Source organism: Penicillium bovifimosum, assembly GCF_028826915.1.
Source record: "Penicillium bovifimosum strain IBT 22155 chromosome Unknown utg000003l_segment0_segment0, whole genome shotgun sequence".
Taxonomy (NCBI): domain Eukaryota; kingdom Fungi; phylum Ascomycota; class Eurotiomycetes; order Eurotiales; family Aspergillaceae; genus Penicillium; species Penicillium bovifimosum.
This window is the reverse complement of record NW_026622712.1, coordinates 2,707,151-2,724,055: the sequence shown is the minus strand read 5'-3', so window position 1 is coordinate 2,724,055 and position 16,905 is coordinate 2,707,151. Positions and strand designations below refer to the sequence as shown.

Genomic DNA, 16,905 nt, shown 5'->3' with positions numbered 1-16,905 from the left:
TGGAATAGATGCTACAGCTAAGGAGTGGACTCGATCCTTATGAGATCGACTCTCTTGGGCAATGGCCGATGAGGGTTGGTGGGACCATTTGAAAACAAGCATGATGTGCGGTGACGGACAAGCCAGGGAGTGTTACGTTTGGGAAGGGTAAATGGTGTAGCTAGATGGCACTAACCTAGCTAAAGTAACCAGATTACATATAGAATAAATGGCCCTGTGAAATGACGCCGATAATGACAGCTTCTAACGCCAGAGACGGCGCCTTTCCATCGTAAGTTTCCAGCGCGTCAAGAACTTGAAGAGCTGCCGGCCCATCTCCAGGGCCTTTAAAGTTGGCATATACATGTGCGTAGCGAGACATCCTTTGTATTGTTTTACTTTCGGGGTGTTCTGACTCTTCAGTCACGTCGTAGCGCCAGTCAGTTAAAATATGGAGTGTAGTGATACATTCACATTTCGTTCTTACTAGCGTAGAATATAGTAAATGACATGGACTACTCTTAGGTACTGTCATGAATAAGCAGTGCCCTAACCCTAACGGGATCCGATTGGAAATTTCCCCTCTTGGGTTTTACTAATTTGACGGTTAGGAGCGATATGCAATTTCGACTGGGGGTGGTGCTACAGTGGTCGGAGATAACCCCGTCTTCTGGGTGTTAATATCTTGGCGCACATGGACAGACCAAATAGTATATGTCTAGCGCTGTCAGCATCCGTTGTCCGCCCCAAGTGGGAGCTGGCTCAGCACTAGATATTGACTACTACGATATCTTGTTGTCTCCCTTGCCTCAGAAGCTAGATACATTGACTGCAACACACTTCTTCGCTCCATCAGTTAACTCATTTTACTCTTTCGCGTCCGGATCCAACTCCCAGAAATCAGCCTCATACCCCTTGCGCGAGCTAACATTCAGCCACAGATCATTGCTCGGCAAATCCACCGCTGCGGCAATCGTATGCCCATGGGCGCCTGGGAACTTCCACTCGCCTCCATTGTCCACCGGGACGCAGTCACTGCTCATGATAAATAGCGCCAAGGCCCCTAACATCTGGCTCATGGCTTGATGCCGCCCGGCACAAAGACTCGCGCCTCCTCCGAAAGGGCGGAAGGCGCCGCGGGCAGCCTTTACCTCAGCAGAGCGTGGGTCAGCGAGAAAGCGGCTGGGATTGAAGTCGCTAGCTGTGGGACCCCAGTAGGCCGGGTTGGAGTGCAGAACATTGTTTGGCAGTTCCATAATAGTGCCCTTCTTGAGGAGATATTGGTCTTTGAGGGTGACATTTTCGGACACGAAGCGGGAGGAAATGCCGCATGTGCGGTGGCGGAAGGTCTCATTAATGGTGGCGTTCAGTAGAGGCGCTTTGCTTTTCAAGTCGATGTTCTTGATTTTCCAGGAGCGGCTACCGCCTTGGGAGCTGTCTGTCAGCGTCGCAATCTGGCTAATCTCCTCTCGGAGCGAAGCCAGCAAGCCGGCGTCGCGGTAGACGTAGTACACGGCCCAGAAAATGGTTGGAACGGTATTGGTCAAGATGCCAATGATCATGGTGACCTCTAGCTTGCCAATGTCGAGGTTCGAGAGGCCGCGCTCGGCGGCGTGGCGATGTCGGGCTTTGACGAGTTCCGAGCCCTGCAGATGTCCGTTCTTCTTGAAGTACTCAGCAAAGCCAGCCCATGCATTAGCACGCCCGCGGTCGCCAGTGGGACAGGTCAAGCTGGCTTTGGGAGTGATCAGCAGGTCGGAGATATTGTCATCGAAAGCCCTGCATCGATAATAGTGAGCACTCCGGATGCCTAAACCGGTTGATAAGAATGTTTACCAGAAGCCTTCTTCCACCTTGGGGTCTTTAAACGGGTTCTCAGGCCCATAAATGCCATTCGTCGAGCTCATGCCCAGCTCATGCCTAAACCAATGCAGCAGATTCATCCGTGTGGACTTTCCGTGCAGCTTCTTGATTGAATCATTCAAGTCGTATGCGACCCGCGTGGTGATGGCCTCGAGCTTGGGCCCTGGGGCTAGCGTCGCGTGGATATCCAGCATCACGGCATTCATGTATCCCTCGAGTTTTTTTGGGCCCATAGTCTTGTCGAGAACTGTCCGTGAGCCTTGCTTTGAGAGACCGGACAATTTGTCGATGACAAGTGCGGCAATGGGAGCGAAGGCAATAGCACTGGGGTTCTTGTCTACGTGCGAGAGAAGCTCTGGAGTACTGACCACGGCGATTCTGCCGCCTGGCACGGGAATCAAATAGATCGGAAGCCCACATTTTTTCCTACAGGATGGTAGCAGTTAATCACTTTTGTATCCAGAGATATCGAGTCGAACAACTCACGCTATCCACACAAAATGCCGCGAACCCATACGGTAGATATTGATGGCATGTCCGATAAGGGGAATGCGAGGCTTGATCAGGGTCGGCTCCCGTTGATCATGATCAAAGACGAAAAGTAACTTGTGTACAAGTAAGAGCGCAACAAAAGTGATGGACAAGGCCACGCGATGTTCATACAGCGTGTTCCACAGTTTTTGCTGCTCAAACTCCGACTTGAATCTGGCGAGCATGACGGTCTTGGTGGAATTCATACTGGGCGTATATGCCTGTCTGAAAACGCGTAGAGAGGTCATCATTATTCTTGGCGGCGGCGACAGAGGTATAGTCAAGGACAAGAGGGTATGCTCCGAAGGCTGACTAGTGGCATTTCCAGAAGGGGAAATTCTCCTTTTTGATCGACGCTCAATTAGGACGCTGCCTATGGACGGTAGTAACACTACCCAAGTCTGAACTGATTTACGATAATAGCCTTGGAACGAAACAGCGTCGAGCGTCTGCTAGAATGGATCCAGTATTCAGCAGAGGCCTCGGTGTCAGCATGAATGATTGCACGATAAGTTCTCTAGGGGTAGCTGTATGCCTCATCGTAAGTATCTCCAGTCTTCTACTTCGATCTTACCAATTGATCTTCTTACATATATGCAATAGGTCTTCTCGATCCTGGTACTGCAGGCGATTTACAGAATCTACTTCCATCCGCTTTCGCACTTTCCAGGGCCCAAAATTGCCGCCCTTACAAATGTACGCGTCTTACCCTCAGACCCAGCTCATACCAAATGAAGACTAATGGACTGTCCAAAGTTACCATATAGTCTCTCCTATCTGTCCGGCCGCCAGCCTTGGGACCTGCTCGCGCTCCATCAACGTTACGGCCCCGCAGTCCGCATTTCGCCCACCGAAGTCTCTTTTTCGTCCGCGCAATCATGGACTGACATCTACGCGCCGCGAAAAGGGGCCGAGTTTATCAAGTCCCCTTTCTACGATGGCGGCAACTTTGCGGATAAGGCGCATAGTATCGTCTCGGAGCGAGACCCGGTCAAGCATGCGCAGATGAGGAAGTTTTTGGCGAGAGCGTTTAGTGAGCAGAGCCTGAGAGAACAGGAGGGAATCATTGATGGCGTTATCCAGAGATGGGTGGATAGGGTTGGAGAGGTCAGCAAAGCGGAGGGAACGGTTGATTTGACGAGGTGGTTCAATTTGATGACCTTCGGTAGAGTTGCTACATACTTTGCACCTGGGTCAGATGAAGGGTTTGGCTGACCGTCGAATTGGCAGATATCATTGGATTACTGGCGTTTGGGAGGGATTTTGGGGGAGTAGAAAGTGGTATGTCTGAATCTCAGGTTGAACGCCTGAAATTTATGACTAATTTTGATCCAGGCAAGACTCACTTCTGGATTTCCGATGTCCTGGGTAGCATGTCACAGGCCAGTCTTTCCGATACTCTGGCACGCTTCCCTTGGGCTGGTAAGATCTACATGCTCCTCCGACCAGGCTGGCTGAAGAGACTTATGGCCGCATCGCAGCGTCACCAATCCTACACGATGAAAGTGACCACGCAGTAAGGCCGCGCCCACACTCGGGGTTTTATGTGCTCTTGTTCTGACGACTACCCCAGGCGAATATACGAAAAGACTGATCGCAAGGACTTCATGTCTTATCTCCTATCCGACCGCGAAGAAGAAGCAATCTCTGATGTCCAACTCGCAGCCCATGCGTCTGACTTTGTGATCGCCGGCTCCGAAACAACCGCCACAACCCTGGCCGTCTGTATTCACCACCTATTGCTCAACCCATCCATCCTCCAGAACCTCACCAAGGAAATCCTCTCGAAGTTCTCCACATATTCCGAAATTACGGCTTCCTCGAGCGCACGGCTGAAATATCTCCACGCCGTGAGCCTCGAAGCGTTGCGTATTTTCGCTCCCCTCCCGTTGGGACTACCGCGGGTCGTGCCCAGGGGGGCGGAGTAGTTGATGGATGGCCTGTGCCGCAGGGCTATATTGTGAGCACGAATCCGTACGCGGCGAGTATGCTTGCAGAAAACTTGAGCAACCCGGAGTCATTTATTCCAGAGCGATGGCTTGGAGAGAATGGGGGTGACATTCTTGAAGCCACCAGGCCATTTAGCATTGGGAATAGAAGCTGCCTGGGGCGCAGTTTGGCATGGCTGGAACTGAACTTGACATTGAGTCGGTTGCTGTTCAGATACGAGATTGAGGCGGTCAGATGTGTGAATTGGGACACGGAGAGCCGGATGCATCTGTTGTGGAAGAAGCCTGAGTTAAAGGTCAGGTTGACGCCGCGGAGGATGAGGCAGGATAGCTAGTATTTCAAATGGTAATCGAGACAGAAGGCACTTCGTAGCATCAAGCATAGGGGCTACTTAGAGATGCCAACGAAATGGCATTTGGTCTATCAATTTCCTCCTCACATCAACGGTTAGATTTGATGAGAAAGGCCTACGTGTAAACTGGCATCTCTTTTAGAATCCGACATAATGTGAACGCCCAGGCATGTAGTGAGGTGAAAGTGAAGGGAAAGAAGAAAATCTAGCTGTGTGAGGTAAAGGAGGTAAAGGCAATAACTCTTTTTTGGGTGCAGTTGGAGCATAGATGTATATCTCCCCCTCAGTTCAATCTATCGGCGAGCCGCTATTCTCTCGTATTCAATGCACACTGTCCAGTCTACCTGTCTCGTTAGCAGTACTGGACTTGACAGCGTATGTTCGTCGGTACTGCTCATCAATATGCTCCAAATAATACACTCCGTCTCCGATGCTGGCTAGATCACCTCTTGGGGTGAAGTTCGCCACGCCGTATCCAGCTTCGCGCATTTTACATGCCTAGTTAGCGAGCGTCAGCCGATATCAAGAAAGAATTATCACAGGAGGTGATTGCGACAAAGAGAAAAGGAGGACCATACTTGTTCATACCCCTGCGGACTCGCCACGCGCCTCGCCTTCAGTCTTGCAAAAAGGTCAATGTTGTCGATAATACTGCTCACGTCGCCCACAACCTGTAGTGTGAAAAGAGTACTGGCAATGCCGCTGCCATAGCTGAACATGCCAATGGTCTTACCCTGCAGCGCGTCGGAACCAACATGGGATAGAACGCTGATCAAAGAGCAATACAGGCTCGCAGTGTACATATTTCCACACATGCTTGGTGCACGGATGCAAGACTCGACACGGGATATGAAACGCTGTTTGCTAAGTTCAAGGAACGTCTTTTCCAACTCCTTGGACTTGAGGGACTCTTCGTAGGACAGATCTCGAAGGGGCTGGGGCAGGCTGGCAAATTCCGCGCTCGACTTGTCATTCAAAAAATCGTTGTAGAGCAGCCGCCCGTATGACTTGCTGACTAGCTTACAGTTGGGTGTGTGGAAGGCCATGAAGTCAAAGACGTCGATCAGGCTCTGCCGCTCTCTAGCCAGAATAGCAACAGCCTCTGGATAACTTGTTTTGGCGCTATTGGCGAGGCGCGCGGCGTTCTTACGCAGCTCTGCGTAGCAGCCATCAAGCGCGGACATGTAGCATGAAATAGAGAGATGGCCGTTGACCACGGGATATTCCGATTTCATGTCGGGTTTGTAGAAGTCATACGCATGCGTCATGTATGTACCGCGCAGCCCAGGTACAGCAACGATCGGGGCATTAGGCCCGACAAGAATCGCAACGCACCCGGCGCCTCCGGTTGGCCTGGCGGCAGCCTCCTTGTATATAGCAATGTCAGAGGCAACAACAATAGCATCTCGGCCATCCCAAGAGCGGGATTCCACCCAGTTTATAGCGTTGAATAGCGCGTTTGTCCCGCCATAGCAGGCGTTAACCGTGTCCGCGCCTTCGAGAGAGTGATTGTCGGCAAAGAGTTGGGTGAGAACCGTCTTGACTGATTTGGCCTTATCGATGGGAGACTCAGTCCCGACTTCAAGTCGACCGACTGATCGCGGATCTATTGAGTATTTCCGGAGAAGTGACGAGACAGCGGTCAAGGAGAGAGAGCAGACGTCTGCCAGGTGTTAGTTATTCAAAGAATAGACGCTTAAAATCACAGCGTTCTGGCCCAAGACTCACCTTCACGGTCGGTGCAAAAGTTCATGGACTGCAGGCCCAAACCGATGGTGTACTTGCCAGCAGAGACTCCCTGGTAGCTCTCGAACTTGCTCTGATCCAAGGTCTATGATTAAACATCGTGAGCGACTAGTTCCCCGTAGTCAATGGGTTGGACGTCCGTATACATACCTGGCTCGGGACATAGATCTCGAGGGCCTTAATGCCCACGTTCTTGGGGTACGCCATCTGGTTTCCTGTAGTCAGGGATATTGCCACGAGCTGAGAGTGGGACGCATACCCGCGGAGGAGATATATACGGGTGGTGAACGGAAGTTCCGGATCGGGTTTAGTTTTAGCGGATCCTGTGGGGATCGCTAGAGGCATCCCTGTTACCTAATTAGGCATAGCATAGTAATTGTTTATAGGACGAAATATGATATTTGGCATCCTAGGTGCACAAGAAAAATTTAAAATGGCCTTTAGCTACTGTTTTACCTAGATGGAAGTTTAAATCGCGAACGGAGCAGGATTCAGACTTTCGGGACGCCGTGTTAACTACCATATAAGTAATACAAATACTATGCTATACCTATTTAGGTAGTATGCGTGTCCCTGGAGCGATTCCGGATCAGAGTTTAGTAGGCTTGCCTTATTTGTCAATTCGCCTCCATTGGGTAACTTGGCTCCGATTGGACACGTTTGGATTATCGCCGCCCACGTTGTATATGCGGCTGTATCAGAATGGAATATATTTCTGCTAGGTAGGGGCAGAAAAATAGAAGAAGAAGGAAAAAGCAAACGCATGCCGAGATCCTGTCACAACCCTCCACAACCTTGTACTACCGCCCGCCATGGGGGGAACCATTGAGACATGCACTACTCCTTCTTCCTGGTTTCCAGCAACCCATCCATTGGTAGATTCCATCAGCACTGAAGTGAATAGTTGGTTCCTCCAGCATTGGCCTTTCCCAAACGATACAGCGAGGAAGAAGTTTGTGGCCGCGGGCTTCTCCCGCGTCACTTGTCTATACTTCCCACTCGCGCGAAATGACCGTATTGTCTATGCCTGCCAGCTACTGACGATTTTATTTTTGATCGATGGTGCGTCTTCTATGGATCATATTTGCTATGATAAATTAAAGCTAATTGGGGGCCGGCAAGACCTTCTCGAGGACATGTCCCTAGAGGACGGCAAAGCATATAATGACAAGCTCATGCCGATAGGTATGGGCGCTGTAACACCAGACTGTAAGTTTCGCAACGGCCGCGAATCGCCGAGTCGTGCGTTTTATGGCGCTATGGGTACTGACCACTTCCAGCCTCCATTCCCGTAGAATGGATGTTCCACGAAATCTGGGAGGGCATGCGTTCACGGGAAACTATGCTCGCTAACAGTGTTCTCGAGCCATGTTTCGTCTTCATGAGGGCGCAGACTGACAAGTCACGCCAGACTATCAACGAGCTGGGCGATTACATGATCTACCGAGAGCGCGACGTGGGTAGTGCTCTTCTCTCCTCGCTGATGCGCTTCGCTATGGACCTGTGCCTCTCGCCCGACGAGCTTGAAGCTGTACAGCCGGCGGAGAAACACTGTGCGAAGCATATTGCCATTGTCAACGACATCTACAGCTGGGAGAAGGAGCTTGCGCAGTCGCGAAAATCCTCAGAAGAAGGCTCTGTCCTGTGCTCTGCCGTCAAAGTCATGGCGGATAACGCAGGCCTGAGCATTGATCCCGCAAGACGGGTGTTGTGGAGTATGGTGCGTGAGTGGGAAGCTAAACATGAATTGCTGTGTGCGATGCTGTATACGAAGGATTCTACTGATGCGAAGGGTCTGTATTTGAAGGGGTTGCAGTATCAAATGAGCGGGAATGAGCTGTGGAGTAGGACAACACCGAGGTACCTGATGGTAGACTAGATCGAAGAATGAGGACCGAATTGATTTTCTGGATACGTCGGGCGACAGTAGGTAAAATAACATAGACCTTGTAGGCCATGCACCGAAACAAGTGAAATCGAGCCGTACAAGGCACAAACCGGGACACTAATAGATGTGGCTACGGGGCCGAGTAATAAATTTGATGGACCCGACTCCGACTCCGACTAGCCTCTATAAATGTGTCCTTGCTTATTCCCTCTTCTCCATTCTCTCTACCTCCGTCGCCTGCCATGGGTCTTGCAACACCTTCTCCTACATTTACCACCCTCGGGTGCATGGACGATATCATGCCGGACATTGACCTTCCTATGATTCTCTCATTTCCCTGCCCAACTTCGCATCGCGCCATAACCCAGCAGAGACTCTATCTTTCTTTCACGGGGTTATTGGATAGAGACCCTTGGTTGAGGGGATACATTCACAGTAACGTCACTGGGGTAGACGGGCGTTATAGGAGGGGAACGAAATTGCTCATTCACGGCTCCAGTCTTTCTTCGGACTTTAACTATTTGAACGAGAAGGACGAGAAAATTGAATTCCAAGATCTCACCTCGCATGCGAAATACAAGGACAAAACATACCCAGAGCTCGTGGCGGAGAACATGCCCGCCGGATACCTTTCATCAACGCTCCTAGTTCCTGATCGAGCGACAAAGCACGCAAACGTGAAACATGCGCTCCTCGCAAAAGTTTCTTTCATTAGGGAAGGTATCTTCGTCGTGGTGAGCACAAGCCATGCGCTTATGGATGCTACCTCTCTGGCTGCGATATTCGGTGCATGGGCTGCCACAGCGAGGGGAGACGTACCAGCACCACTGCCGCATGCACCCATTTGGCAACCGGAGTATGGGCTCGGGGCTAAAAGCGGGGAAGACACACACACAGGGGAATCAAAGGTTTCCGATAGCCGAGGAGAGAGCGAAGATCTGCGGGGGACGTACGCAGCCTTGAAAGGGGAAAAAGAGCTGTGGCATATGCTTGGCTTGGATTACCGGCCGAAGGAAAGCGAGCAGTGCGGTTTTGGCCCAGCGGATTCCGAGCCGGTCGACGGTGACGGCGGTTTTCAGGATTGGAGCGGAGGCACTAGCTCGATTGAAGGAAGTCTGCATCACACAGGATGGAAGGAAGGAGCACGGCAAAGGAAATGAATGGATTTCAACAAATGATGCACTTGCAGCACTTCTCTGGAGGTGCATTGTCCGCGCACGAATGACTACTCCCGATCTGCGAACCCGCACAAGCAGCTTGATGTACGCGATGGATATGCGGAACTCTCCTGTCATGGCTCCTGGAGTCCTTAAAACAGCAGACGGGACCTCCATGGCGAATACGAGACTCGCAAACATTGTGTTTTATAGCATTAACAGAGCCCGAGTACCCGTGCTCTTGGAGTCTATATCACTGTCAGACACAGCACGCAGCATCCGCACTGCCATACAGAAATACACCAGACCGTCGATTATTACCAGGGCTTTGCAGCTGGCGGCGGCCATTCCTGATGTCTCAGCACTCGGACTTGTTTATCCCACGTGGGTAGAGCACGATGTGGTTATCAGCTCGCTATCACGTCTTCCACTGTACAGCACGTCTTGGGGAGACACGTTTGGAGAGGAAGTAAGCGGCGTACCGGATATCGTTCGCTGGCCTGACGGTGTCTTTGAAGGGATTACTTTTGTAATGCCTCGCCGAAGGAACGGTAGTGTTGAGATAGTGATTACTATGAGGACGGCAGACATGCGGGAGCTGGAGAAGGACGCAGAGTGGATGAGTTATGTTGAGGACAAGATTGAGATAGTGTAGAATAGGTATCAGGCAAAAATGTCGTTCCATCAAGAATATATAGGCGGTCGGGAGTATATCAAGCAGAAACCGCGCAGTCCCCGTGTTTCTGACGCTTTTCATCTGTACTTTCTGTCGTCTGGTTCTCCTCTTCAGCGCCCTTTCCACCTTCAACGATAGCTGGCGTTGTCGGTTGCCTTATATTGCGCATCTTCGATCCAAAGCTACTCAAAAACGCCGCACCAGCACACGCAATGCCCAAGACCCATGTTGCTCTTAGACCCGACATGTACGCATCTTGGATGTCTCTGAGCTGGGTGCCTGAAAAGTGCGAGCGTAAATCATCAGCTCCTTCAGATATAACCTCACTGGCATTGTAAGTCGAGGAGAAGGAGAGTAGTTTAGCGATGAGGCGGTTAGTAAAGACGGACTGAGCGACAGATAAGAAGATTGTGCCTCCGAGGGTTTGAAAAACTGGGGGAAACAAGCATGTTAGCATCAATGATCTTTTGGGAAGGAAAGGACCAGCGACAAGGTAAATAGAAAAGAAACAGGCTTACAGAGCAAAATCGCCGTGATGGACGCCGTGTCTTCCGGCTTCGCAAACGCCTGCCCCGCCATGACTGGCACCTGCAAGCACAGACCCGAGCCAATACCAAAAACAAGCTGGGCGCAAACGTACTTGGCTACGTCGAGGTTCAAGGCAAAGGTATAGAGAATGCCACCGGCGACTATGCAGAGAGCGGAGCCGATCCACAAGAAGATATGGAAGTAGCCAAAAACCGTGAGAAGAGCACCTGCGACAATGCCGAATACAGCTGTTTTTGGGGCAATGGTCAATTGTGTCGGAGCACCACAAGGAAAGATGATGCTTACACGAGCCGACAATGAGCGGAAGATTGCGGACTGCGCTTGCGGCGGCAGACAAGGCGCCAATAGATTGGAAATAGATGGGAAGATAGTACACAAAGGTGAAATATGACCCCGCGAGACTAGAGCAATGTTAATTCTGCGGAAGAACAAGCGAGCAAAGGAACGTCGCCATACAAGCAATTGAAGAGAGAGAGAAAATGTGTCGCGCTTCAGAAGAAGACGGGGGACCGACATTGCCCTCTCGCCCTGCCACCATTGTGTTCCAGCGAAGACGATAAAAATGACGACAAAGCCTACAAGGCAGCCGATGACTGCAGCCGAACCCCAGGCTCTGGTGATACCGCCCCATTGTAGTGCTAGAAGGAGGCAAATCAGAGAACATGTGACGAGGAGGACACCCAGTGGATCCATCAGCAACAACTTCTCCCCGAGAGTCGCGGGCTTTGGTGTTGCGACAGCCGGCGTTTTGAAGAACAAAAAGAGAAGGAGCAAAGAGAGTCCGCCGACTGGAAGGTTGATATAGAAGCTTCAAGGTGTCAGCCTTGAGAGCCAGTACTACAATTTCTCTCTGGACTCACCACCACCGCCAAGATACATTTGTTGTGAAAGCGCCGCCTACGAGCGGGCCAGCAACACTAGCCAATCCATACGTCGCACCGAGCACACCCGTATAAGCAGGTCGCTTCTCAGGTCTAGCGATGAAGGCAATGATGATGTAACAGCCATTGGTGACACCAGCACCGCCAGCACCGCAGATGGCTCTCCCGACAACGAGTGTCCGACTATCCTGAGCAACGCCTGCATGAAATGTAAGGATCGTCTCCTGTTGAATCTGACGCAGGCAGGGAAGGTAATACCGCAAATCAAGCTGCCAATTTCAAAGATAAAGATCGCCGTTATGATAACCCACTTGAGGGGAAAGTAGGTATACGCCTTGCCCCATAGTTGCGCAAAACTAGAGATAGTTAGGAAAAAGGCGGAACCATACCATCCAATATCGTCCAGACTGTTGAACTCTTGAGTGATACGTGGAATGGCCGTAGCAACTATACTCTAGGAGGATTTGGGTTAGATGGGTTCCACTGGGGTCGATGCGGAAGACTAACCATGTCCAATGCCACCAGGAATATGCTGACTACGAGTGCCAGAACTGGCAGCACCAGCTTCATACCCGCAGGGTAATCATCTTCAGACGCCATGCTATCGGGAATAATAATGGCGTTAGTGTAAATGCCAGCTTGTAAGGTTGGGCAGGGCTGTTGTAGAGACGAAAAAGGTGAGGGAAAAGAGGAGACCCGATTGTTAGAGAACGGGACAAGCTTTCGACAATAAAGCGGCTAACAGAATATTTCTCGAAAGCATAGGGTAAAAGTTGATTGACGGGAGGCGTTGGGTATAATGTCGGACCTATCCCAATGGAGATGTTCCTATTTCAGCATAGGCCCTTTGGGATAGCGTATGGAATGGCCCCCGCCAGAACCCACAGCGGTCTAGTTTATCTTCAATAAAGCCCATAGGCTATGCGTATTCTTGTATAGCCGTCCCCCATCTACACCACGATTCAACACGCTTCACCTCCTCGTTGTGTACCTTACCGTCCTTCCCGTCTCTTCAACGCTAACCGCTGCCCTTCCAACGGGGCAAGCGTAACTTTGCCGGCGCACTTCAAATCCAAATCCCTCCTTGCTTGATTCTTATCTACGCCTTGGGCAAATGTCACTTCATATTTGTGCAGTAGTACCGAGAAGAAAGCCATGTACTCTGCTTGCGCGAACTTGCGGCCCAAACAAGCGCGTACCCCGTCACTGAACGTTAGCAAGGTGCCGCGCATTTGCCGCGTTTTATCGGCGGTGAGAGCGGCATTTTTAGCCTGGGGGGCAGAAATGGGCACTGCTGTGGCACTCTCGCCATTTTTTTCGCTGAAGGAATATGACTCAGACCATCGCTCTGGCCTCAGTTCCCTCGGACTTTCCCAGTAATTTTCATTGTAGTGGACTCCGGGAGCGGACAGATAGACGCGGCAGCCAGGCGGGAGGATGTGCGAGGTGTTTCCGACACAAATGGGCTGGGCTGCGTGGCACATTTTCGTAATGAGTGTAACGCCTGGGTAGAGTCGGAAGGTCTCATACTGGATAGATGTATCAGTGTGGCCCAGACTGGAATGTGGCAGACAGCCACAGAGGAAGTGAGAGAAAGAGAAAGAAAGAAAGAAAGAAAGCGTGAGATCGGGACATGTCTAAGGCTTGGAGACTCACCATGAACCCATACATGTATTGCAGCTGAGGGAAGTCGGATAGATAAGTGAGTTCATTGCGTCCATCGGCAGCTGCACGCGACCATACGGCGTCAACCTCAGCGGCGACGCGTGTCTGTAGTTCTGGCTCCAGAGCGAGCACGATCAGGCCGTATGCAATGGCATTCGCTGTGGTTTCGTAGCCTGGAGGCGTTAGTTGATTAGAAAGTAAACGGAGGCGCCAACGGACAGGGGCTCACCGGCCAAAAGATAGATAAACAAGTTTCCCAAGACTTCAGATTCAGTGAACGCGTGTTTCCGACTTGCCCCAAAGCAAGCTTCTTTCTCCCCTTGCTTTGTCTCCTGCGCAACTTCATACGATGACTTGAGCAGTGTCTGAAGTAAGTTTCCTTGTGGGCCGCGAGACTCAACGCTCCCACCGCTGTTCAGCGCCTCCCGCTCCTCGCGGATCATGGCACGAAGGTACTTGTCCAGCTGTGTATGCGCTAGCCGTGCCTTTGCCAGAGGAGAGACCCTCAATAGCCACGCCGGAAATACCAGAATAGAGACCATGAAGGCCGTGGTATCCGTGATGGCTTTCAGGAAGCTCAGGGTATATCCAGACGGAATGTACTGGGACTGGCCGGTCAGGGAGTCCAGTTTCTTGCCAAAGCCAGCAAGAGAAATGACTGCGAGCGTCAGGGCGTTGACGTCCTCGTGCAGATCTCCGGGCGACTCTTGCTCCCATTTACGGAGAAGATTGCGGGTTTGGCGCATTGTTTCCGTCCAGACAAGCTCATTAACGCCACTGCCATCTGACAAGGGCGGCGCAGTGATACGTAGATGAAAACGGTGCTCGGCTCCTTCGGCAGTTGCCACGTTTGGTCCGTAGAGCTCCAGAAGTTCTATTGTTTCCACATAGGGTAATCAGAATCGAGGCTAGAAAGGACCGGGATCAAATACTGAACTGGATGAACCCACTATATTTGTCTCGCGGCCTCGTGAAATCATATCGCCGATTCATCACGTCCCAGCCCATCTTTGCATCTGCACTGTAGCATATCATGCCCTCGGTAGATACCACGATGAAAACATCACCATATTCCTCGTGGGCGAGCCGCTTGTCCTCCCATGACCAGTCTTTTATCATGAAGCGGCACCATCGAGGCCATCCTCTACCCTGGTCTAAATAGTTGAGGTACATGATGCGAAGGACGGGAGTCGCAATCTGCGCCAGAACCTGAGTCTCCAGCAGCGGAGCGATGACGACGGGAAGGCCTGTTCGCTTCGCTTGCGTATAGTTTCGCCATAGCTTCGCTAATTGAACAGCGGCGATGGTGAGGCCCAAGAGCAGCAGAGCGCCCAGGGTACCTGTAAATTGCATGGAGGACTCAGTCTTGTATAAACGCCGACCCTTCGTGCTGATGTATATGGGCGCCCGAAAACTCGGCCACGGGGTAAGCGCAGAGCTGAATAAATCTACTATTTGAACCATATTTGTGGCGACGTGCAGCAAGTACTCTTAGGTCTTCCTCTTCGGTTTTCTTTTTCTCCCTGGAGTAATGACCACATGTGGAATAGCGCGTAAAAGTCCCCTCATAGTTTGAAAGCTTTAAAGGTCCATATCAGGTAAACAATTATCGCACAATCTTGGGCGACGGTTTGGCAGTGGTTCGTTTCCACAGTAAATCCACCATGACTAGCCTTCAGCTCACGTTGGAGGATATTCCCTCGTTGGAGGGTAAGGTGGTGGTCCTTACAGGTTCGTACTTTTGACAACTCGCTTTTGACAAATCCTGCATTGCATATTGGTTTCGAATTCTCAAGTCGCCACCTATGATAGGAGGTGCGTCTGGCATTGGCCTGGCAGCTAGTCGGATCTTTGCGCACAAGGGAGCACAAGTCCACATTCTGGATATTGTGCCCATAGACGAGAGTTTCGACATATTTGAAACCCCCGGTCGGCCGAATAGTCACTCTCCGCAGCTGACTCCGACTTCTGCCGGTTCCATCCAGTTTAGGCAATGCGATATTACCGACTGGAACTGTCTCCGAGACGTATTACTTTCCTTCGAGCACATTGACATTGTTGTCGCCAATTCAGGCGTATCTCAGGATCCAGACTACTTCAACGACGTCCTGGATGAGGACGGCCAACTTAAAGAACCGGATCATCGCGTTGTCGACGTCAACTTTCGCTCCGTGTTGAACCTGACGAAACTCGCTCTCCGTCAATTCCTGAACCAGGAACCGGGGAGCAGCCTTGTCATCACCGCGAGTAGCACTGCGTATTCGCCGGAGCAGAGCCTACCAGTTTACAGCGCCACTAAATCTGCCGTACGTTTTGTGATCATCCCATTGTGTACTGCTGACTGATTTCTTTTAGCTCATTGGTCTAATCAGAGGTATCCGTCCCATGGCGGAAGTCTACGGGGCCACTATCAACGGAGTGGCGCCAGCTGCTACAATATCCAAGCTCTTGCCAGGGAATCTCGCCGCGCCCATCAAGGCTGCGGGAGCACCCATTAGCAGCGCATTCCATGTCGGCCTCGCGGTAGCATATGCGGCTGTTGCGCGGCAGGCTCGCTCCGTCGAACTGTACGGCAGGGATGATCCCGCAAAGGTAACATCGCCTGGCCGGTGGAACGGGCGGGTAATCGTGACTCTGGGCGACAGGTGGACTGAGGTGGAGGAGTCGATTGCAGCGGCGCGGTCGCAGTGGTTTGGGGATTATAACACGGAAAAGACTGCACTGCAACAAAAGTTGACCGATCTGCGCAAGATGTAGACGGATCGATATTTCCGATTACTGCACATATATCATACTTGTAACGGAGCGATTTCCGGTGGAGAACACATGCGTTCACGTGCCTAGACTGCTATTGTTTACCTTCTCAGCTCCAAATCTTCTTCTTCTCTCGAGCTTTTGGATACTTGCAGATGGCGATGCTAGATTGAGTCCAATTCCGGGTTTAGCCCTTCACATTCCAAAGGCCTCCTCTTCCGAGGAGAATGCAACGCGTGAATTTTCTGGATAGCTTAGTGCAGCAATTGGGTCAGGACAGCGCTGCACAGGATGAGAGGATCAAGCAATTAGAAAAAACGGTCCATCAGATGAACACCGCGACCCTGGGTTATCAACTTCGACATAACCAAGAATCGAAGCCGAATCGAAGAATAAATGGGCGATAGATGTATTCATCGCTGTGGTAGCCCCAAGGACACCTGATCTTTCTGAATTAGGCAGACATCAGGCATTTTCCTTGCATGGCTTTAGTTTACCTACCGGTTTTTATACTCATTTTAGTATAAAAGATTACCACTCTTAGATAAGCTACCATTATCATAGGTAATTATAGGGCTTCGTACTCCTTTTTAGATGATTTAATCCACTTCTATGAGGTACATTAGATTAATGTATCTGTAGATATTGTGATTAGTAGAGTGGTTAATAGAGGCCTTGATCAATATCCTTGATCGAAGATACATATCTGAAATAGGCGGCAACACTACCGCTTTTCTTTAAGTGACTTTCACTTTTCAATTAAATTTGTATCACTTTCAAAGAGGTTGTACGTAGACTCATAGACCGTTCACTCTATATCTAAATCAAAAAAGGAAAAATTTTATAACCTTTCCTTGATTAATGGTTTAGTATATGGCCACGGATTATTACCGTATGAATACAAAAAAAGTACA

The 16,905-nt window shown here is 50.7% G+C and overlaps 7 protein-coding genes across 7 annotated transcripts; 4 read left to right on the top strand and 3 right to left on the bottom strand.

The window, feature by feature from the left end:
* Positions 1-845: 845 nt before the first annotated feature.
* N7515_004073 (cytochrome P450) lies at positions 846-2,579 on the bottom strand (the record flags this gene model as incomplete). Its single annotated transcript, XM_056664817.1, has 3 exons — positions 846-1,758; positions 1,816-2,268; positions 2,329-2,579. The coding sequence occupies 3 exons, from the start codon at positions 2,577-2,579 to the stop codon at positions 846-848; spliced, it is 1,617 nt and encodes a 538-aa protein (XP_056523874.1).
* Positions 2,580-3,114: 535 nt separating this feature from the next.
* Positions 3,115-4,301, top strand: N7515_004072 (cytochrome P450; the record flags this gene model as incomplete). Its single annotated transcript, XM_056664816.1, has 4 exons — positions 3,115-3,538; positions 3,604-3,654; positions 3,709-3,889; positions 3,947-4,301. 4 exons carry the CDS (start codon positions 3,115-3,117, stop codon positions 4,299-4,301), a joined length of 1,011 nt encoding a protein of 336 aa, XP_056523873.1.
* A 695-nt stretch (positions 4,302-4,996) lies between these two features.
* On the bottom strand, positions 4,997-6,766 carry N7515_004071 (hydroxymethylglutaryl-coenzyme A synthase C terminal-domain-containing protein; the record flags this gene model as incomplete). Its single annotated transcript, XM_056664815.1, has 4 exons — positions 4,997-5,173; positions 5,254-6,338; positions 6,404-6,506; positions 6,572-6,766. The coding sequence occupies 4 exons, from the start codon at positions 6,764-6,766 to the stop codon at positions 4,997-4,999; spliced, it is 1,560 nt and encodes a 519-aa protein (XP_056523872.1).
* Positions 6,767-7,480: 714 nt separating this feature from the next.
* On the top strand, positions 7,481-8,300 carry N7515_004070 (Aristolochene synthase; the record flags this gene model as incomplete). The annotated part of the gene is made up of 3 exons (XM_056664814.1): positions 7,481-7,483; positions 7,525-7,630; positions 7,702-8,300. The coding sequence occupies 3 exons, from the start codon at positions 7,481-7,483 to the stop codon at positions 8,298-8,300; spliced, it is 708 nt and encodes a 235-aa protein (XP_056523871.1).
* A 251-nt stretch (positions 8,301-8,551) lies between these two features.
* On the top strand, positions 8,552-10,121 carry N7515_004069 (transferase family-domain-containing protein; the record flags this gene model as incomplete). The annotated part of the gene is made up of 2 exons (XM_056664813.1): positions 8,552-9,258; positions 9,335-10,121. 2 exons carry the CDS (start codon positions 8,552-8,554, stop codon positions 10,119-10,121), a joined length of 1,494 nt encoding a protein of 497 aa, XP_056523870.1.
* A 58-nt stretch (positions 10,122-10,179) lies between these two features.
* On the bottom strand, positions 10,180-14,590 carry N7515_004068 (cytochrome P450 oxidoreductase; the record flags this gene model as incomplete). Its single annotated transcript, XM_056664812.1, has 11 exons — positions 10,180-10,574; positions 10,661-10,918; positions 10,977-11,092; positions 11,206-11,499; positions 11,552-11,771; positions 11,831-12,026; positions 12,080-12,173; positions 12,569-13,101; positions 13,229-13,410; positions 13,467-14,111; positions 14,170-14,590. 11 exons carry the CDS (start codon positions 14,588-14,590, stop codon positions 10,180-10,182), a joined length of 3,354 nt encoding a protein of 1,117 aa, XP_056523869.1.
* A 311-nt stretch (positions 14,591-14,901) lies between these two features.
* N7515_004067 (short chain dehydrogenase reductase) lies at positions 14,902-15,994 on the top strand (the record flags this gene model as incomplete). The annotated part of the gene is made up of 3 exons (XM_056664811.1): positions 14,902-14,968; positions 15,050-15,543; positions 15,593-15,994. The coding sequence occupies 3 exons, from the start codon at positions 14,902-14,904 to the stop codon at positions 15,992-15,994; spliced, it is 963 nt and encodes a 320-aa protein (XP_056523868.1).
* Positions 15,995-16,905: the final 911 nt, after the last annotated feature.